The 22985-nt window shown below is 46.9% G+C and overlaps 1 protein-coding gene across 3 annotated transcripts in view; it reads left to right on the top strand.

The window, feature by feature from the left end:
* RAB11FIP4 (RAB11 family interacting protein 4) overlaps positions 1–22985 on the top strand; it is a 126894-nt gene that overhangs the window by 26669 nt on the left and 77240 nt on the right. For all 3 annotated transcript variants that reach the window (XM_069748716.1, XM_069748718.1, XM_069748719.1), the window contains 2 exons: positions 15157–15244; positions 18093–18181. In XM_069748716.1, the coding sequence (XP_069604817.1) occupies positions 15157–15244; positions 18093–18181 (177 nt within the window). The remainder of the gene's footprint in view (positions 1–15156; positions 15245–18092; positions 18182–22985) is intronic.

A 22985-nucleotide genomic window follows, 5' to 3' on the forward strand; every position in this document is an offset into this window, starting at 1 on the left:
TTCTGTTTTGGCATTAAGCATCCCTCAAAAACCATGTTTTACATCAAAACGGGGTAAACGTCTGAGAGACTTACTTGTAAAAAGTCACTATGTGGCAAAAACCATGAATCCCCTTAATCCAACTAATAGAGGTCCAACTTGGGGATGCTATCCTTGCGGCGATTGCTTGGCCTGCAGGGAAAAGAACTTGATAAGGGGCACTCATTTTGCGTCGTCATGTGCAAGGAAAAAAATCCAGATTCGACATTATATTAGCTGTGCTAGTACTTTTGTCATATCTCTGGCCACATGTCCTTGCTCCAAAATATATGTTGGGCTCACGTCTCGTCAGCTTCGTGTTCGTGTGAGAGAGCACGTAAGGGACATTAAAAATGCACGTAAAGCTGAGGACATGAGTACCCTAAAGACCATCCCTAAACATTTCCATGCTTTTCATGGATGTGATCCCATGGGTCTACGGATCATTGGGATTGATCAGGTACATGGTGGTAATAGAGGTGGAAACATCAAACGCTTGTTAGCACAGGTAGAATGTAAATGGATCGTGAAATTGGATTCCATGTCCCCTGTGGGATTAAACGAGAAAATTAGTTTTGCCCCTTTCCTATGAGGGTCCTGTTCCCCACGTTCTCTCGTTGTGAGCAGAGTGGGATAAACAATTCTTGTTTGTTTTTATGCTTTTTAATAAATTTTCTAGTATTTGTATGTTTTTTTTCTGTTTATTTATATTTCTTTATTCTTTACATCCCTAGAATTGTTTTCCCAAATTCTGTGCGTTGTGGTCACCTTTAGTGGTATAAAATAATGGAAAATGAGGATAATAACATCATCAAACTGTATTGGCGGCTCTTAATTGAAGATCATACATCACAATATTGAAGAAGCTTCTGATGGAGTTTTCTCCCTTTTTTTCATTTTATTGAGTTAATTTTGTATATATGTATGTACTTTGTTAAAAAATTCAATGTTGTCACACACTGTACGCATTATTTACAGTAATCACGATATTCATATACATTTTTCATTTTTAATTATAATTTATGTATGTATTATACATTTTTGGGCACGTAGTCTGTATATATATATTTATGGAGTCATTGGGTATGATTCACATTTTTGCACTATGCTGTGCACCATGGGGTTAATGATCCGCTTACCAGTTTGTTTTTGTTTGTTTTCTCATTCCTTATGCCCCCTGGTTGTAGTATGGCGCTGCAGATTTAATGTCCTTTTTGCGCATGCGCCTCAGAACCAGTCTGTGTCCTTCACATCTGTGGCTCTAGATTTTGAAATAGGCAGGGCGATCGCTCTTGCGGGGCATACTATATGCGGTACGCCGGATTGTTCTCATGCGCACGCGCTCCACACCTGCCTGGGAGTCCTCGCATCCCCGGCTTCAGGTTTCCAGGTGCGCATGTCTGTGACGTCAACTGGGGATTTCCCCTTGACGTGCGCCCCTGGTGAATGCTGGGTGATCGAGAATCACTTCCGGTAGGGACTGTGGTGCGCCTGCGCACTTTAGAGACGCTGGAAAATAGGTGCCACTATAAAAACGCTCACTTTGGGAAACTCCTCTATTCCATCTTTGAGAAAGCTACGCGAAACGCGCGTTAGGGGGGTCGTTCCAGGGTCCCAGGCGCTGGTCACCTACACCATGGGTAAGATAGTTTGCCTCCTATATGTATCTTAATGGTTTTTGTTTCCTCTATATATGGGTGACACTTGTCCACATGGAAACAATTGCTGCTTTTTGTGATATGGTGTTTCACACTATATGTTATTGTTAGCCAACTATATACGGCAAAACACCATATCTTCTCATATACCAATATAGGTGTTTCGTTACCAATACCATGGTGATTGTACTATTCTTGTGCCTGGGATCAGGATGTTTTTGCACTAGGGTCTCCTTGCTTCTGTTTGTTAATTTAATGATATATTTTTCTATGTAACTTTAATAAACTATATTTATACTTATAACTTTCGTATAGAACTCCATTTTTTTTGTTGTTTTTGTTTCATCTTTTAGTTAGATGTAGGAAGTTTTTTGTATATTCTGCTGTGGATTTTTTGAAGGGTTTTAATACTGACCGCACAGAACTCTGTCCTATCCTGTCCTATCTAGCTAGAGTGGCCTCCTGTGCTAATCCTGTTTTTCTGCCTGTGTATGTTTTTTCCTCTCCGACTCACCGCCAATATTTGTGGGGGGCTGTCTATCCTTTGGGGATTTTCTCTGAGGCAAGATAGTTTTCCTATTTCCATCTTTAGGGATATTTAGTCCTCCGGCTGTGACGAGGTGTCTAGGTTGTTAGGTACACTCCACGGCTACTTCTAGTTGCGGTGTTAAGTTCAAGATTGCGGTCGGTACAGTGGCCACTTTCTCCAGTGAAAGTTCTCATGCAGCTCCAAGGTCACCGGATCATAACAGAGAGTGGGGAGATAGATTAACCCTTGCAGGTGCAACCACAAGTCGTGTGAAGAGAGCGGGTACGTGACAAGAAGCTTCTAAACACATGATATCATCATATGGGCAGTCCTGAATTGTTTAAAGGCATAGTAATCTTAGTGCATGGAAACTTTTGACTTTGCAGTAAGTAATAAAAACACCTTAAGAAATTCTCTCTCATTATTCTGGCCTTTGGCAAATATTAATAATCATGGTAATCCTAATTGACCTACTGTATAACGGGAAAGTTTTATTCCAACTTCATGTCAGATATTGAGAAAAACCTGCAGATGTGTCTTTATATATAGTGGATGGAAACTTTTGATTTCAACTGTATGTATACAGTTGTGCTCAAAAGTTTACATACCCCGGCAGAATTTTTGTTTTCATGGCCTTTTTTCAGAGAATATGAATGATAACACCAAACCTTTTTCTCCACTCGTGGTCAGTGGTTGGGTGAAGCCATTTATTGTCAAACTACTGTGTTCAGAGCTTAGCGGTGGAAGGTGCTCCTTAGGGAAACAGACAGAACTACAGCAAGATGTACCTTCTAGGATTGACTAAATAAAAAGACCCAAATTATGCTTTTTATTAGGTCAGGGCTATGACCTTGCTGAGCTCATATGCTCCTTGGCTGGGAGGCATTTAACATTAGACTGCACCTGCAAGATGGCTTCCAGCCTATAGCTGGGTGGCATCTTGTTTAAAAGGCACCTTCCCCAATAGGGAGGTGCTGAGCAACACAGCGAATCAGTACTGAGTGAGGTTATCTCCTAACGAGTTGTGAGGTCCCCTGGACCTAATGTGGCCAGTCCTGAACCTAAGGTCCCTGAGCCTAATAGGGCCAGTCCTGAACCTAAAGTCCCTGACCCTAGTGCGAAGCCAGAGACCGTGTCCGTAACCGTTCTACAGAGGAACCAGAGCTTATTAGTCTAAATGGAGTTCTATCCTTTCCATGTCCGCATACCTGGCCCCGGGAGTTAGCAGCTGAAGTACAAGGGACTGTCTAGGAGTGGTACCTTGTGGCTACCTGCAGCCAAGCCTGACTTCACCATCAGGAGGAGGTTGAAGTGCCAGCTCCCTCTCACTTCTGCAGTTATAATTAATCCCATATTTCATATTTCTCCAGAGATGTATTTATGGATTTTAATTTTTCCCTACTGCAATAACTGATGAGAAAGGATAACCCTATGTATCAAGGAAGTATAACCCTAAATTGAGAGGATGGACAACCCTAACTATGGAGGAAGGATAACACCCAACTGTGGAGGGAGGATAACATTAGAGGATGGATAAGCCTAACTATCAAGGAAGGATAACCCTAACTGTGAAGGAAGGATAACCATACCAAGAGAGGAAGGATAACACCATGGAGGAAGGATAATCACAACTGTGGAGGGAGGATAACAATAGAGGATGGACAACCCTAACTATCGAGGAAGGATAATCCCAACTGTGGAGGAAGGATAACCCTAAGTGTGGAGGAAGGATAACACTATGGAGGAAGGATAACCCTACGTATCAAGGAAGGATAACCCTAACTGTGAAGGAAGGATAACCATACCAAGAGAGGAAGGATAACAATGTGGAGGAAGGATAATCCCAACTGTGGAGGGAGGATAACAATAGAGGATGGACAACCCTAACTATCGAGGAAGGATAACCCTAACTGTGGAGGAAGGATAACACTATGGAGAAAGGATAACCCTACGTATCAAGGAAGGATAACCCTAACTGTGAAGGAAGGATAACCATACCAAGAGAAGAAGGATAACACCGTGGAGGAAGGATAATCCCAACTGTGGAGGGAGGATAACAATAGAGGATGGACAACCCTAACTATCGAGGAAGGATAACCCTAACTGTGGAGGAAGGATAACCCTAACTGTGGAGGAAGGATAGCACTATGGAGGAAGGATAACCCTACGTATCAAGGAAGGATAACCCTAACTGTGAAGGAAGGATAACCATACCAAGAGAGGAAGGATAATACCATGGAGGAAGGATAACACTAACAATAGGAAGGATAACCCTCAGTATCGAGGATGGATAACCCCAACTATGAAGGAAGGATATGCATAAGTTGAGAGAAATTATATTCATAACTTGAGAGAAACTATATCCCTAACTAGGAAATAAAGCTAATTGAAGAGGAAGGGTAGCTGCTGAGACACAGGGGTCAGTGGGTGCTCTAATCTGCTAGCCAAAACCGCATGGGGTAGGGCTCATCCCACCGAACGCCTACTTTCCTTGTACCATGGGTGTAATACTACTCAGACAACACAGGGTGAGGGTATAACAGTGTGGCAATGCTTTATTGAACTACAAAACAGGCAGATAACACATAGAACAGTCTCAGAAAAATACCCAAGATGGTGGACATTACAGAGTCTCACCAATCCGCTGACTCGCCAGGATAAGAGCAGCTGTGACTTCAGATCTCCCAGGCCGACTACCCCTGTGGTGGAATATGTGTATATATATTATATTTATCTATATGTGTGTAGTGACCTCTGACATCTGTCTAGTGATAATGTAGCATCAGTCCTGAAGGCCAGTGGCACCTAGGTGTTAATATGTACTTCCTTGGGAAGAGTAGGAATTCTGTCTCCATATCTCACCAGGGGGTCTAGCTAGAGCCAAGAACAAAGGGTCACTTGACACCTCTGAGGTCTTGGAGGGGAGATGCTAAATGCTGCTTGAGGGAAGGTATTCCTGGGAACCATTTCACACATGTCTCCAGAGGAAAATAATATATATTCATTAGTAGCGCGGCCATGGCCCAATCAGACAGGCAGCAGTTATGATATTGGCCTGAGGGGCCGGTCTAGAAACCTGACCTCAGACCAAAGTTATAAATTTAGGCTGCAGACAGAGAATGGTGTTCACATGATGAGGGCAACCTGAAAAGCTGATGTGTTCCACAACTACATTCACCCCCCCTCAGGGAGCAGAAAGCAGACTACAAGTTAGATGATTTCTGTAAGTTTCCTCCTCTTTATTTTATACTGTTTTGCATAAGTTGTATGTCTTTTTATTATCATATTTTTATACCTTTTTCTTGTAAGCACTGAACCTTTTTCTATTAAAGTATAAACCTTTAATAAGTTGAACCTTGAATGTTCTAAAGAATCCATAGCCTAGAGGTGTGTGAGCCTTATGAGTGATAGACATATTTTGATTAGTTATTTCTGGGACTCATCGCCCGTGTATTCGGTGAGTGTTGGCAGCGCGTATGAGCGGGTGTGTGGCCTGGGGCGGTGTGTGATTTATGCTCCCATTACAGCATAGGACAGAGGGTGAATGCTGGACTGAGAGAGGGGAGATAGATTAACCCTTTGCAGGCACAACCCTAAGTCACGTGTGAGAGCAGGCACGTGACGAATAAGTGACACCACAGAGCAGCGATTCGTGACAACCCCCAACAGTGGCACCCCAATTTTGGAGGGCTTCCACAGAGAGGAGGGAAAAACAATCTTAGGAAGCTGACAGTCCATTCAGGTACAAGGCAGATGACCGGAGGGTCACAACCTGGCTTCTCCGAACATCTCCATGGAGCCAGGTTACCAGTGGGTCCTATTCCTGGCTTTCACAAACATATCTATGGGGCTCAGGTGACCGATGGGTCAAAATCCTGACAACCCCAAACGTATCCATGGTTCAGTGATGTTCAATGGAGTAGATCTGTAGTCTTTCAGCCAGGTGCCATGGTCACCTAAGCTGGCATCCTGTAGAATGTCAAATCTGTGTCCCTCGTGATGGAGCCATGATCTGGCTGGTGTTATGTAGAGTGTTCCTGACTGTGGTTTTGTGAAGAGTCTCTGGTTGTTTGGATCGATTGGCTATCTGGATATATATTGTTAAAGGCATATCCCACTTATTATAGCTCACAACTGTTGTCCTTCAAGCCAGCATTCAGAGGTCAAGAGGAAGATGTGATAAGGTTAACTCGCATTGTTTTACTATTATGCAATTTGCATAGTTTTTACTCCTCTGTTTTGCAAGTCAACAAGACTCACGGCACAGTACCACTCCTCATACTGTATCAGTAGACACCGCACAGTACCCACCCCTCATACTGTATCAGTAGACACCGCACAGTACCACTCCTCATACTGTATCAGTAGACACTACACAGTACCCACTCCTCATATTGTATCTGTAGACACTGCTTAGTACCCACTCCTCATACTGTATCAGTAGACACTGCACAGTACCCACTCCTCATATTGTATCTGTAGACACTGCTTAGTACCCACTCCTAATACTGTATCAGTAGACACCGCACAGTACCCACTCCTCATACTCTATCAGTAGACACCGCAGAGTACCCACTCCTCATACTGTATCAGTAGACACCGCACAGTACCACTCCTCATACTGTATCTGTAGACACTGCACAGTACCCACTCCTCATACTCTATCAGTAGACACCGCACAGTACCACTCCTAATACTGTATCAGTAGACACTGCACAGTACCCACTCCTCATATTGTATCTGTAGACACTGCACAGTACCCACTCCTCATATTGTATCTGTAGACACTGCTTAGTACCCACTCCTAATACTGTATCAGTAGACACCGCACAGTACCCACTCCTCATACTCTATCAGTAGACACCGCACAGTACCCACTCCTCATACTCTATCAGTAGACACCGCACAGTACCACTCCTCATACTGTATCAGTAGACAGCTGCACAGTACCCACTCCTCATACTGTATCAGTAGACACTGCACAGTACCCACTCCTAATACTGTATCAGTAGACACCGCACAGTACCCACTCCTCATACTCTATCAGTAGACACCACACAGTACCACTCCTCATACTGTATCAGTAGACAACTGCACAGTACCCACTCCTCATACTGTATCAGTAGACACTGCACAGTACCCACTCCTAATACTGTATCAGTAGACACCGCACAGTACCCACTCCTCATACTCTATCAGTAGACACCGCACAGTACCACTCCTCATACTGTATCAGTAGACAACTGCACAGTACCCACTCCTCATACTGTATCAGTAGACACTGCACAGTACCCACTCCTAATACTGTATCAGTAGACACCACACAGTACCACTCCTCATACTGTATCAGTAGACAACTGCACAGTACCCACTCCTCATACTGTATCAGTAGACACTGCACAGTACCCACTCCTCATACTGTATCATTAGATACTGCACAGTACCCACTCCTCATACTGTATCAGTAGACACTGTACAGTACCCACTCCTCATACTGTATCAGTAGACACTGCACAGTACCCACTCATACTGTATCTGTAGATACAACACAGTACCCACTCCTCACACTGTATCTGTAGACACCACACAGTACCCACTCCTCATACAGTATCAGTAGACACTGCACAGTACCCACTCATACTGTATCCGTAGATACAACACAGTACCCACTCCTCATACTGTATCTGTAGACACCACACAGTACCCACTCATACTCTATCCATAGACACCACACAGTACCCACTCCTCATACTGTATCTGTAGACATCCCACAGTACCCACTCCTCATACTGTATCTGTAGACACCACACAGTACCCACTCCTCATACTGTATCCGTAGACACCACACAGTACCCACTCCTCATACTGTATCCATAGACACCACACAGTACCCACTCCTCATACTGTATCTGTAGACACCACACAGTACCCACTCCTCATACTGTATCCGTAGACACCACACAGTACCCACTCCTCATACTGTATCCATAGACACCACACAGTACCCACTCCTCATACTGTATCCATAGACACCACAGTACCCACTCTGTTGTGAATTCTGTGGCTGAATTCACTCCTGTGGTCACAAGTGGTACTGCAGCTTCTGAGCTTCCTCCCTCAGGTGTTCTGGTGAGCTCGTTAACTGCTTCATTACTTAACTCCGCCTGATGCTGCTATCCTTGCTCCTTGTCAATGTTTCAGTGTTGGATCTGAGCTTCTCCTGATTGTTCCTGTGACCTGCTGCTCTGTATAGCTAAGTGCTTTTTGCTTTTTTGTTGCTTTTTTTCTGTCCAGCTTGTCTTTTGTTTTGCTGGAAGCTCTGAGACGCAAAGGGTGTACCGCCGTGCCGTTAGTTCGGCACGGTGGGGTTTTTTTGCCCCCTTTGCGTGGTTTTGCTTTAGGGTTTTTTGTAGACTGCAAAGTTCGCTTTACTGTCCTCGCTCTGTCCTAGAATATCGGGCCCCACTTTGCTGAATCTATTTCATCCCTACGTTTTGTCTTTTCATCTTACTCACAGTCATTATATGTGGGGGGCTGCCTTTTCCTTTGGGGAATTTCTCTGGGGCAAGTCAGGCCTATTTTTCTATCTTCAGGCTAGCTAGTTTCTTAGGCTGTGCCGAGTTGCCTAGGTAGTTGTTAGGCGCAATCCACAGCCGCTTTTAGTTGTGTTTAGGATAGGATCAGGTGTGCAGTCTACAGAGTTTCCACGTCTCAGAGCTCGTTCTTGTATTTTTGGGTATTTGTCAGATCACTGTGTGCGCTCTGATCGCTAAGCACACTGTGTTTCTGGATTGCCTTCATAACACCTGTCATTAGCAAACATAACAGTACAAGGAGCCAAACTAATGATTCTCAATAGAGGGAAAGAAAAAGTTCTGACATCATTTTTTTTTTTTTCTGCTCTGTGTTCACTTTTTTTTTTTCCCCTAGACATTTGGGTGATTCTGGACACAGGTGTGGACATGGATATTCAGGGTCTGTGCTCTTCAATGGATAATCTCGTTATAAATGTACAAAAAATTCAAGATACTATTGATCAGAAATCTATGTTAGAACCAAGAATTCCTATTCCTGATTTGTTTTTTGGAGATAGAACTAAGTTTCTAAGTTTCAAAAATAATTGTAAGCTATTTCTGGCCTTGAAACCTCATTCTTCTGGTAATCCTATTCAACAGGTTTTGATTATTATTTCTTTTTTGCGCGGTGACCCTCAAGACTGGGCATTTTCTCTTGCGCCAAGAGACCCTGCATTGAGTAGTGTCGATGCGCTTTTCCTGGCGCTCGGATTGCTGTACGATGAGCCTAATTCAGTGGATCAGGCTGAGAAAAATTTGCTGGCTTTGTGCCAGGGTCAGGATGATATAGAAGTATATTGTCAGAAATTTAGGAAATGGTCAGTACTCACTCAGTGGAATAAATCTGCGCTGGCAGCTTTGTTCAGAAAGGGTCTCTCTGAGGCTCTTAAGGATGTCATGGTGGGATTTCCTATGCCTGCTGGTTTGAATGAGTCTTTGTCTTTGGCCATTCAGATCGGTCGACGCTTGCGCGAGCGTAAATCTGTGCACCATTTGGCGGTACTGCCTGAGGTTAAACCTGAGCCTATGCAGTGCGATAGGACTATGACTAGAGTTGAACGGCAGGAATACAGACGTCTGAATGGTCTGTGTTTCTACTGTGGTGATTCCACTCATGCTATTTCTGATTGTCCTAAGCGCACTAAGCGGTCCGCTAGGTCTGCCGTCATTGGTACTGTACAGTCCAAATTCCTTCTGTCCATTACCTTGATATGCTCTTTGTCGTCGTTTTCTGTCATGGCGTTTGTGGATTCGGGCGCTGCCCTGAATCTGATGGATTTGGATTATGCTAAACGTTGTGGGTTTTTCTTGGAGCCTTTCCGGTGTTCTATTCCTTTGAGAGGAATTGATGCTACACCTTTGGCCAAGAATAAACCTCAATACTGGGCCCAGCTGACCATGTGCATGGCTCCTGCACATCAGGAAGTTATTCGCTTTCTGGTGTTGCATAATCTGCATGATGTGGTCGTGTTGGGGTTGCCATGGCTACAAACCCATAATCCAGTATTGGATTGGAATTCCATGTCGGTATCCAGCTGGGGTTGTCAGGGGGTACATGGTGATGTTCCATTTTTGTCGATTTCGTCATCCACCCCTTCTGAGGTCCCAGAGTTCTTGTCTGATTATCAGGATGGATTTGAAGAGCCCAAGTCCGATGCTCTACCTCCGCATAGGGATTGTGATTGTGCTATCAATTTGATTCCTGGTAGTAAATTCCCTAAAGGTCGATTATTTAATTTATCCGTGCCCGAACACGCCGCTATGCGCAGTTATGTGAAGGAATCCCTGGAGAAGGGACATATTCGCCCATCGTCATCACCACTGGGAGCAGGGTTCTTCTTTGTAGCCAAGAAGGATGGTTCGCTGAGACCGTGTATTGATTACCGCCTTCTTAATAAGATCACTGTTAAATTTCAGTATCCCTTGCCATTGTTATCTGACTTGTTTGCTCGGATTAAGGGGGCTACTTGGTTCACTAAGATAGATCTTCGTGGTGCGTATAATCTGGTCAGAATCAGGCAAGGAGATGAATGGAAACCTGCATTCAATACGCCCGAGGGTCATTTTGAGTATCTAGTGATGCCGTTCGGACTTGCCAATGCTCCATCTGTGTTTCAGTCTTTTATGCATGACATCTTCCGTGAGTATCTGGATAAATTCCTGATTGTTTACTTGGATGACATTTTGATCTTCTCAGATGATTGGGAGTCTCATGTGAAGCAGGTCAGAATGGTTTTTCAGGTCCTGCGTGCTAACTCTTTGTTTGTAAAGGGATCAAAGTGTCTCTTCGGTGTGCAGAAAGTTTCATTTTTGGGGTTCATCTTTACCCCTTCTACTATCGAGATGGATCCAGTTAAGGTCCAAGCCATCCAGGATTGGATTCAGCCGACATCTCTGAAAAGTCTGCAAAAGTTCCTGGGCTTTGCTAATTTTTATCGTCGCTTCATCTGTAATTTTTCTAGCATTGCCAAACCATTGACCGATTTGACCAAGAAGGGTGCTGATTTGGTTAATTGGTCTTCTGCTGCTGTGGAAGCTTTTCAGGAGTTGAAGCGTCGTTTTTGTTCTGCCCCTGTGTTGTGTCAGCCAGATGTTTCTCTTCCGTTCCAGGTCGAGGTTGATGCTTCTGAGATTGGAGCAGGGGCGGTTTTGTCACAGAGAGGTTCTGATTGCTCAGTGATGAAACCATGTGCTTTCTTTTCCAGGAAGTTTTCGCCCGCTGAGCGTAATTATGATGTGGGCAATCGAGAGTTGCTGGCCATGAAGTGGGCATTCGAGGAGTGGCGTCATTGGCTTGAAGGAGCTAAGCATCGCGTGGTGGTATTGACTGATCATAAGAACTTGACTTATCTTGAGTCTGCCAAGCGCTTGAATCCTAGACAGGCCCGTTGGTCGTTATTTTTTGCCCGCTTCGACTTTGTGATTTCGTACCTTCCGGGCTCTAAAAATGTGAAGGCGGATGCTCTGTCTAGGAGTTTTGTGCCCGACTCTCCGGGTTTATCTGAGCCAGCGGGTATCCTCAAGGAAGGAGTCATTGTGTCTGCCATCTCCCCTGATTTGCGGCGGGTGCTGCAAAAATTTCAGGCGAATAAACCTGATCGTTGTCCAGCAGAGAAACTGTTCGTCCCTGATAGGTGGACTAATAAACTTATCTCTGAACTTCATTGTTCGGTGTTGGCTGGTCATCCTGGAATCTTTGGTACCAGAGAGTTAGTGGCTAGATCCTTCTGGTGGCCATCTCTGTCACAGGATGTACGTACTTTTGTGCAGTCCTGTGGGATTTGTGCTAGGGCTAAGCCCTGCTGTTCTCGTGCCAGTGGGTTGCTTTTGCCCTTGCCGGTCCCAAAGAGGCCTTGGACACATATTTCGATGGATTTCATTTCTGACCTTCCCGTTTCTCAAAAGATGTCAGTCATTTGGGTGGTCTGTGATCGCTTTTCTAAAATGGTCCATCTGGTGCCCTTGGCTAAATTGCCTTCCTCCTCTGATTTGGTACCTTTGTTCTTTCAGCATGTGGTTCGGTTGCATGGCATTCCTGAGAATATTGTTTCTGACAGAGGTTCCCAGTTTGTTTCAAGGTTCTGGCGAGCCTTTTGTGGTAGGATGGGCATTGACCTATCCTTTTCCTCGGCTTTCCATCCTCAGACTAATGGCCAGACCGAACGAACCAATCAGACCTTGGAAACATATCTGAGATGTTTTGTTTCTGCAGACCAGGATGATTGGGTGTCCTTTTTGCCGTTGGCTGAGTTCGCCCTTAATAATCGGGCCAGCTCGGCTACCTTGGTTTCTCCATTTTTTTGCAATTCTGGGTTCCATCCTCGTTTCTCTTCAGGACAGGTTGAGTCTTCGGACTGTCCTGGTGTGGATTCTGTGGTGGATAGGTTGCAGCAGATCTGGACTCAGGTAGTGGACAATTTGATCTTGTCCCAGGAGAAAGCTCAACTTTTCGCTAATCGCAGACGCCGTGTGGGTCCCCGACTTCGTGTTGGGGATCTGGTTTGGTTATCTTCTCGTCATATTCCTATGAAGGTTTCCTCTCCTAAATTTAAACCTCGTTTTATTGGTCCGTATAGGATTTCTGAGGTTCTCAATCCTGTGTCTTTTCGTTTGACCCTCCCAGACTCCTTTTCCATACATAATGTATTCCATAGGTCGTTGTTGCGGAGATACGTGGCACCTATGGTTCCTTCTGTTGAGCCTCCTGCCCCGGTTTTGGTGGAGGGGGAATTGGAGTATATTGTGGAGAAGATTTTGGATTCTCGTGTTTCTAGTCGGAAACTCCAGTATCTGGTTAAATGGAAGGGTTATGCTCAGGAAGATAATTCCTGGGTTTTTGCCTCTGATGTTCATGCTTCCGATCTTGTTCGTGCCTTTCATGCGGCTCATCCTGGTCGGCCTGGGGGCTCTGGTGAGGGATCGGTGACCCCTCCTCAAGGGGGGGGTACTGTTGTGAATTCTGTGGCTGAATTCACTCCTGTGGTCACAAGTGGTACTGCAGCTTCTGAGCTTCCTCCCTCAGGTGTTCTGGTGAGCTCGTTAACTGCTTCATTACTTAACTCCGCCTGATGCTGCTATCCTTGCTCCTTGTCAATGTTTCAGTGTTGGATCTGAGCTTCTCCTGATTGTTCCTGTGACCTGCTGCTCTGTATAGCTAAGTGCTTTTTGCTTTTTTGTTGCTTTTTTTCTGTCCAGCTTGTCTTTTGTTTTGCTGGAAGCTCTGAGACGCAAAGGGTGTACCGCCGTGCCGTTAGTTCGGCACGGTGGGTTTTTTTTGCCCCCTTTGCGTGGTTTTGCTTTAGGGTTTTTTGTAGACTGCAAAGTTCGCTTTACTGTCCTCGCTCTGTCCTAGAATATCGGGCCCCACTTTGCTGAATCTATTTCATCCCTACGTTTTGTCTTTTCATCTTACTCACAGTCATTATATGTGGGGGGCTGCCTTTTCCTTTGGGGAATTTCTCTGGGGCAAGTCAGGCCTATTTTTCTATCTTCAGGCTAGCTAGTTTCTTAGGCTGTGCCGAGTTGCCTAGGTAGTTGTTAGGCGCAATCCACAGCCGCTTTTAGTTGTGTTTAGGATAGGATCAGGTGTGCAGTCTACAGAGTTTCCACGTCTCAGAGCTCGTTCTTGTATTCTTGGGTATTTGTCAGATCACTGTGTGCGCTCTGATCGCTAAGCACACTGTGTTTCTGGATTGCCTTCATAACACCTGTCATTAGCAAACATAACACCACTCCTCATACTGTATCTGTAGACACCGCACAGTACCCACTCCTCATACCGTATCTGTAGACACCACACAGTACCCACTCCTAATACTGTATCGATAGACACCACACAGTACCCACTCCTCATACTGTATCCGTAGACACCGCACAGTACCCACTCCTCATACTGTATCCGTAGACACCACACAGTACCCACTTCTCATACTGTATCCATAGACACCACACAGTACCCACTCCTCATACTGTATCTGTAGACACCACACAGTACCCACTCCTCATACTGTATCTGTAGACACCACACAGCACCCACTCATACTCTATCCATAGACACCACACAGTACCCACTCCCCATACTGTATCTGTAGACATCACACAGTACCCACTCCTCATACTGTATCCATAGACACCACACAGTACCCTCTCCTCATACTGTATCCGTAGACACCGCACAGTACCCACTCCTCAGACGGTATCAGTAGACACCACACAGTATCCACTCCTCATACTATATCCTTAGACACCACACAGTACCCACTCCTCATACTGTATCCGTAGACACTGCACAGTACCCACTCCTCATACTGTATCCGTAGACACCACACAGTACCCACTCCTCATACTGTATCCATAGACACCACACAGTACCCACTCCTCATACTGTATCCGTAGACACCACACAGTACCCACTCCTCATATTGTATCCATAGACACCGCACAGTACCCACTCCTCATACTGTATCCGTAGACACCGCACAGTACCCACTCCTCATACTGTATCCGTAGACACCACACAGTAACCACTCCTCATACTGTATCTGTAGACACCACACAGTACCCACTCCTCATACTGTATCCAGACACCACACAGTACCCACTCCTCATACTGTATCTGTAGACACTACACAGTACCCAGTCCTCATACTGTATCTGTAGACACCACACAGTACCCACTCCTCATATTGTATCCATAGACACCGCACAGTACCCACTCCTCATACTGTATCTGTAGACACCACACAGTACCCACTCCTCATATTGTATCCATAGACACCGCACAGTTCCCACTCCTCATATTGTATAAGCAGACACCGCGCAGTGCCACTCACCGCTCATCTGGTCATATCTTTATAGTGTCACATTTTCTTCTCAGGTGGGAAAACTTGTACAATACTTAGACCCCCATGACCTGGGACGAATCACCTTTAAGGACTTCTGTCAGGGGGTGCTGGCCATTAAAGGTAAGTGTCACTTGACTGAACCCCACTAACCAATGTCCCCTCTGCCCCCCATCACTATATGCTGTGCCCCTGACTCCCCCGAGCTCTGCAACATATAACAGCCGTCACACAGCATTACTGGGAAGGGTCGGGAGGTATCAATACCCATGCTCCAGCAATCACAGGAGTAAAGATGGCCAAAACTCCTGTCCCTGTCCATGTCTATCATGGTCTCTGTGTTCTGTCCAAACTCCTCTGTCCTCCTCCCCCCACACTCCTGTGTTGTCCTGTTCCTCCCTCCAGACTCCTCCATCCTCCTCCTCCCTCCAGACTCCTTCTCTTAGACTCCTCCTCCTTCTCTCACCAAACTCCTCTGTCCTCCTCCCCCACACTCCTGTGCTGTCCTCTTCCTCCCTCCAGACTCCTCCATACTCACTCCAGACTCCTCCTCCTAGACTCCAGTTGTCCTTCTCCTCCCTCCAGATTCCTGTAGTCCTTCTCCTCTCACCAGACTCCTCCTCCTCCCTCCAGACTCCTCCTCCTAGACTCCAGTTGTCCTTCTCCTCCCTCCAGATTCCTGTAGTCCTTCGCCTCTCACCAGACTCCTCCTCCTCCCTCCAGACTCCTCCTCCTAGACTCCACTTGTCCTTCTTCTCCCTCCAGATTCCTGTTGTCCTTCTCCTCTCACCAGACTCGTCCTCCTCCCTCCAGACTCCTCCTCCTAGACTCCACTTGTCCTTCTTCTCTCATCAGACTCCTCTGTCCTCCTCCCCCCACACTCCTGTGTTGTCCTCTTCCTCCCTCCAGACTCCTCCATCCTCCTCCTCCCTCCAGACTCCTCCTCCTCCCTCCAGACTCCTCCTCCTAGAATCCTCTCATCCTTCTCTCACCAAACTCCTCTGTCCTCCTCCCCCCACACTCCTGTGTTGTCCTCTTCCTCCCTCCAGACTCCTCCATCCTCACTCGACTCCTCCTCCTAGACTTCAGTTGTCCTTCTCCTCCCTCCAGATTCCTGTTGTCCTTCTCCTCTCACCAGACTCCTCCTCCTCCCTCCAGACTCCTCCTCCTAGACTCCAGTTGTCCTTCTCCTCTCACCAGACTCCTCCTCCTCCCCCCAGACTCCTCCTCCTGGACTCCACTTGTCCTTCTTCTCTCACCAGACTCCTCCTCCTCCCTCCAGACTCCTCCTCCTAGACTCCAGTTGTCCTTCTCCTCCCTCCAGATTCCTGTTGTCCTTCTCCTCTCACCAGACTCCTCCTCCTCCCTCCAGACTCCTCCTCCTGGACTCCACTTGTCCTTCTCCTCCCTCCAGATTCCTGTAGTCCTTCGCCTCTCACCAGACTCCTCCTCCTCCCTCCAGACTCCTCCTCCTAGACTCCACTTGTCCTTCTTCTCCCTCCAGATTCCTGTTGTCCTTCTCCTCTCACCAGACTCGTCCTCCTCCCTCCAGACTCCTCCTCCTAGACTCCACTTGTCCTTCTTCTCTCACCAGACTCCTCTGTCCTCCTCCCCCCACACTCCTGTGTTGTCCTCTTCCTCCCTCCAGACTCCTCCATCCTCCTCCTCCCTCCAGACTCCTCCTCCTCCCTCCAGACTCCTCCTCCTAGAATCCTCTCATCCTTCTCTCACCAAACTCCTCTGTCCTCCTCCTCCCACACTCCTGTGTTGTCCTCTTCCTCCCTCCAGACTCCTCCATCCTCACTTGACTCCTCCTCCTAGACTCCAGTTGCCCTTCTCCTCCCTCCAGATTCCTGTTGTCCTTCTCCTCTCACCAGACTCCTCCTCCTCCCTCCAGACTCCTCCTCCTAGACTCCAGTTGTCCTTCTCCTCTCACCAGACTGCTCCTCCTCCCTCCAGACTCCTCCTCCTGGACTCCACTTGTCCTTCTCTCACCAGACTCCTCCTCCTCCCTCCAGACTCCTCCTCCTAGACTCCAGTTGTCCTTCTCCTCCCTCCAGATTCCTGTTGTCCTTCTCCTCTCACCAGACTCCTCCTCCTCCCTCCAGACTCCTCCTCCTGGACTCCACTTGTCCTTCTCTCACCAGACTCCTCCTCGTCCCTCCAGACTCCACCTCCTGGACTCCACTTGTCCTTCTCCTCTCACCAAACTCCTCCTCCTCCCTCCAGACTCCTCCTCCTAGACTCCAGTTGTCCTTCTCCTCCCTCCAGATTCCTGTTGTCCTTCTCCTCTGACCAGACTCCTCCTCCTCCCTCCAGACTCCTCCTCCTAGACTCCAGTTGTCCTTCTCCTCCCTCCAGATTCCTGTTGTCCTTCTCCTCTCACCAGACTCCTCCTCCTCCCTCCAGACTCCTCCTCCTAGACTCCAGTTTTCCTTCTCCTCCCTCCAGATTCCTGTTGTCCTTCTCCTCTCACCAGACTCCTCCTCCTCCCTCCAGACTCCTCCTCCTAGACTCCAGTTGTCCTTCTCCTCCCTCCAGATTCCTGTTGTCCTTCTCCTCTCACCAGACTCCTCCTCTTCCCTCCAGACTCCTCCTCCTAGACTCCACTTGTCTTTCTCCTCCCTCCAGATTCCTGTTGTCCTTCTCCTCTCACCAGACTCCTCCTCCTCCCTCCAGACTCCTCCTCCTAGACTCCACTTGTCCTTCTTCTCTCACCAGACTCCTCTGTCCCCCTTCTGCCTTTGGACTCCTCTGACCTCTAGTAAAGATATCTTCACCCTAAATACTTTTTTGTACACATCCAAACCCATCTGTCCCCTCTATTTAAGACCCCTCTATCCCGTCACTTTCAGACTCCTCTGTGCTTCTTCAGACTCTTTTGTCCTATTGATCAGACTCCTGATGATGATGGTGATGATGATAATGGACAATGGATTTGTTCTACACTCCTGACTCCATCTCTTTTTAGGATGTAGTGAGCTGCTTCGGGGCGTCCTCCGGGTGAATGGCAGAAATTTCTCCCCGTTCTCATCCTGCTGTGTTGGGTGTCACTATCAGGTAAGTGATAACAGCCGGGTGTGATCTCTGCGAGGAGACATCTCACATGGGCGGGGCACAGAACTGAGACTCCGCCTCCAGCGCTTATTGTAAATAGTATAGGCAGCGCGAGACATGAGACGGGCGGCCTAAAGAGACGGCTCAGAAGTGACCATCCTACCGACAAGGGGAGGGCGGCGAGGAGGGTGGTGAGCGTAGCAGAAGAAGGTCGGTGAGGGTGGCAGAAGGAAGGCGAGAAGTGGTACAGCGAAGTGTCCGTATGTGAAGAATAATAATTCTAGAACGCTGTATATCTGCCCCCAACTTGACCTGTAAGAGAAGAAAAACTTATACTATACTCACCTGCGGGGCGTTCCGGCGTGATTGGCATCGCTGGTCTTGGTCCGGCACCTCCCATCTTCTTACGATCCCCGTCCTCCTGCTTGCTTCGTGTGGATGATGCGTCCCTTCGTCAGCCACATGACTTTTGGATATGGGATGGACCCCACTCCTTCTTAAATCCACCATAACTACTGTAAACCTAGGTACTAAAATAAATACACAAAACACATTATTTTGGTTGTCAAAATGGCCACAGCTTTTATTCAAATCACAGGATTAAATAATCACAGAAGGAGTCGGGTGGAGTGCTAGTACATTGGGATTCACAAGTACTGCGATATCCCCAGCTGTCTGACATACAGCACCAGGACAGACAGCCATAAAGGGGCGGCACGCACTGGCTCGCCATTCAAGCAGAGCCAGTAAACTTTCAGGGCACCAATGACCCTATTATCATCACTCCTGTGCTTAGCCACTGTGCCCGCCCCTGATTGATGTTACCATTACAACGTCCTTGAGGCTGGCCACCAAAGCCGAGCCTGCTCACCACCATGAGGTTTTACATCCTCTATTAGTTAAAATGAGTCCACCTTAACTTGTCTGCAACTTCCACCTGACTCCTAAACCACAAAGCCGTGACGGGTTATAAATTCCAAGTCTCATTTGACACTTTTTTTTTTTAATAATTAAATCATTTTTGTAAACTTAAAAACTAGGCGTCCCTGCAAAAGCATTAATGGGACTAAACTTGGCAAACCCCCGACTCACAAAGAGTCATCCTACAGCACTCAGGAGAGGAAAAACCCCCTGTGGAGGAAACCTCCAGGGAACCATGGCTGAAGGATTGCCCTTCCCTTGGGCTTAGAAGGTTACCGCAAATAATAACTCTTTATAGCCAATATACAATTGAACCTGGTACAAGATATACAATGACAAATTCAAAATTACGATAAAGCATTTATCATTATACAAGCAATAATTAAAAAGTTTTAAGGACAGAGATTATAAACAGGGCGGGAGGGCGGGTAATGTTTCCTCCTGTCCATCCTGTGAGAGAAAGAGGGAGAGCCAGAGTTGCCTCCCCTATATAAGCCCCACCCTCCTCACAGTAATACACCAGGCACAAACATCTAAACTCCATCCTCTTAAAGCAACATCACTCTTGTTTAAAATCTACACTGCATGAATTTGGCCTATTACCAGGAGGGTGAATCAGTGGGTCATTTGCTGTCGCTGGTGGCATCTGCCCATAGAAATACTTCCTTTGTTCACTCTTTGGTGACTGGGAGTGGTGTTGCTGTTTCTGAGACTTCAGAGATTTTGGAGACTTTTGCAGATTTTTACGCAGACTTATACTCCTCTCGGGTAGATGGGTCAATGGAGGACACGGTGGCGTTCCTTGAGGAGTTGGAGCTCCCGAGGCTGAGTGACACAGCTAGGGAGGATTTGGAGGCTCCCATTACGGAGGAGGAACTGGGACGGGCATTGCAGTCGATGGCTAATGGGAAGGCGCCTGGCGTAGAAGGATTTCCTGCCGAAATTTATAAAAGCTTGGGGGAAGTGTTGATCCCTAAATTGAAGGCGGTCTTGGAAGAGGCTACGAATGGTGGAAGGCTACCGGCATCTATGCGGGAGGCCACAATAGTGGTGATTCCAAAGGAGGGGAAAGACCCGACACAGCCGGATTCATATCGGCCAATTTCTTTGCTTACTATCGACGTTAAACTCCTGGCTAAGGTTTTGGCGATGAGGTTGACAAGTGTTATTTCTGGCCTGATACACTCAGACCAGTCTGGCTTTATGCCTGATAGGTCAACTGCGATTAATCTACGAAGGCTGTATATGAACTTGCAACTCAAAGCCGATAACTGTGGCCAGAGAGTTATTGCATCTTTAGACGCTCACAAGGCGTTCGATAGTGTGGAGTGGGGGTATCTCTGGCAGGTGTTGCGAAGAATGGGGTTTGGACCGCAGTTCATATCATGGATTCAATTAATGTACTCGATGCCGATGGCCAGGGTTAGGGTAAACGGGGAGTTGTCACGGACCATACAATTGGCTAGAGGGACGAGACAGGGGTGTCCGCTTTCCCCCCTTTTGTTTGCTCTGGCGGTGGAACCACTGGCCGCTACGCTTCGACAGTCTGATGAGATGACGGGGTTTAAATATGGGGTGATTGAAGAAAGGGTGGCGTTGTATGCGGATGATATTTTGTTGTTTCTGGCTGACCCGGTTGCATCCTTGGAGGGAGCCATTGGGATTATTGAACGATTCGGATCAGTGTCGGGACTTAGGATAAATTGGAGTAAGTCTATCTTGTTTAAGGTGGACGATGTGGATGGGGAGCCATTGGAGGACGGGCGACTGGAGGTGACGAGTAAATTTAAGTACCTGGGAATATGGGTATCTATGCCGGTCACTGACTATATACATGAGAATCTGACTCCAATCTTGGGTGCCCTCAAGGCAAAAGCGGATGCATGGCTTAAGCTACATTTGTCTGTGGTAGGCAGGGTGAATCTTATCAAAATGATTCTGATGCCGAAAATACTGTATATTCTTCACAATGCGCCAGTTTGGATACCACGTGGGAAATTTAGACAGATCAACTCTCTGTTTAGGAATCTGATTTGGGGGAGGCAGCATCCGCGTATCAAACTGGAGACACTTCAGCGACCCAAGGATGATGGGGGTCTGGCATTGCCTAACCCTGAGTTGTACTTTCTTGCAGCCCAGAGTCAGCATTTAAGGGGCTGGGCGCATGAAGGGTCATCTGGGGCAGTACAGCGGTTGATGGAGGTGGTGACAAAAAGAAGGCCAGTGGTGCAATGTTTGGAGGATGGATCCTTGGAGAGTTTGGGGAAGCTATATCCGACTTTGCTGTTGATACGCAAGCTGTGGAGTAGATTGAGGCACATACGTGGGATCACGGACTTGACTAGATACTCGCCGCTATGGCATAATAACAATCTGAAAGAATTTGAGGCATTGGGGGTACTGATAGAGTGGTTGGGCAAAGGGATTCAGTATGTGTATCAAATAATTGAACAAGGTGAACTGAAATCATTTTCCCAATTGCAGGCGGAATTTGGTCTTGGGTCTGCAGGGGAGTATCAATATTTGCGGATGAGGAATGCCTTTGGAGCTCAGAGTAGGAACGGAGGTATTAGGATTCAAAGGGATATAGTACTGGAGTATGTGTGTAATGATGGGACGACTGGAGGAGTCATATCCACTCTGTACAGGGATCTGTTGCACACTTTTCTATTGGGGTTTCCAATAATGGCAAGAGCTAAATGGGAAAGGGATTTGGGCCCAATAGATAACGAGACTTGGGAGTCGGTGTTGGAATGGATCCCAAGACTGTCGCTGAGTGAACCGTATAGACTGTCACAGCTCTATGTGATACACAGAGTTTATAGGTCTCCGATGGTGCTATATAAGGCAGGATTGCGTAATGACTCTGAATGTCTGAGGTGTAAGTCTACGGATGCAGACATTTTCCATATGATGTGGACATGTCCGAGGTTGGCTGCCTTCTGGGTGGTAGTTTTGAGTCGTATGGAAGGTGCGTATGGATGCACGGTGCCAAGGGATCCAGTTGTCTGTTTGTTGGGATGCGTGGATGAGATTGGAGTGGATAAACACCTAAAGATAGCTATAGCCAGATTGTTGTATATGGCTAGGAAGGTGATAGCTAGAAACTGGATTAGGGAAGAGCCACCGTCAAGAGGAGAGTTCCTCCAGTATGTGAAACAGGGCCTGACACTAGAAAAAGGGATTTATAAGAAGAAAGGGAAAACTGAAACGTTCAATAAAATGTGGTCTCCATGGATTGCTATGGGATAGTAATGTGAAGTGTGGCTTATACGAATGGTTGAGGGATTAGATACTCTATTGTTTTAATGATGGTAGTAATTAACAAGATGAGCTGCTTTGTGGGGTGGGGGTGGGGGGCTTTGGGATCGAAGGGGGCTGTTTGAAGGGGGAGGGGGGAAATACTCTATATTGAAAATGTAAATGTAACATGTTAATTGCCTTGTTATTCTTAATAAAAATTTATTTGAATAAAAAAAAAAATCTACACTGCAATACAAACAAAGGCTGCAGGAGTTCTCAGTCCACCCATCCCCAAGTCATGTCCACCTCCGACTAGTCTCCGGTGATTTCTGTCTCCTCGGCACACCACTCCTGCACAGGCGCACTTCTCTGCCTTGTCGAGGGCAGAGCATCATACTGGATTGTGCATGCGCCGGGCCTCTCTGATCTTTCCCGGCGCCTGTGCACGGCAGCACTTTGCTCTGCCCTCAACAGGACAGAGAAATGCGCCTGCGCAAGAGTGCGGTTCAGAGGAGACACGTCATCCGCACAAAGCAAGCAGGAGGGCGGCATCGCAAGAAGGGAGGCGCCGGATCAAGAAGAGCGACACCCATCGGACTGGACCGCCCAGCAGGTGAGTATAATAAAAGTTATTTTTCTGGTC

The sequence above is a fragment of the Ranitomeya imitator genome, chromosome 2, assembly GCF_032444005.1.
Source record: "Ranitomeya imitator isolate aRanImi1 chromosome 2, aRanImi1.pri, whole genome shotgun sequence".
Lineage (NCBI taxonomy): Eukaryota > Metazoa > Chordata > Amphibia > Anura > Dendrobatidae > Ranitomeya > Ranitomeya imitator.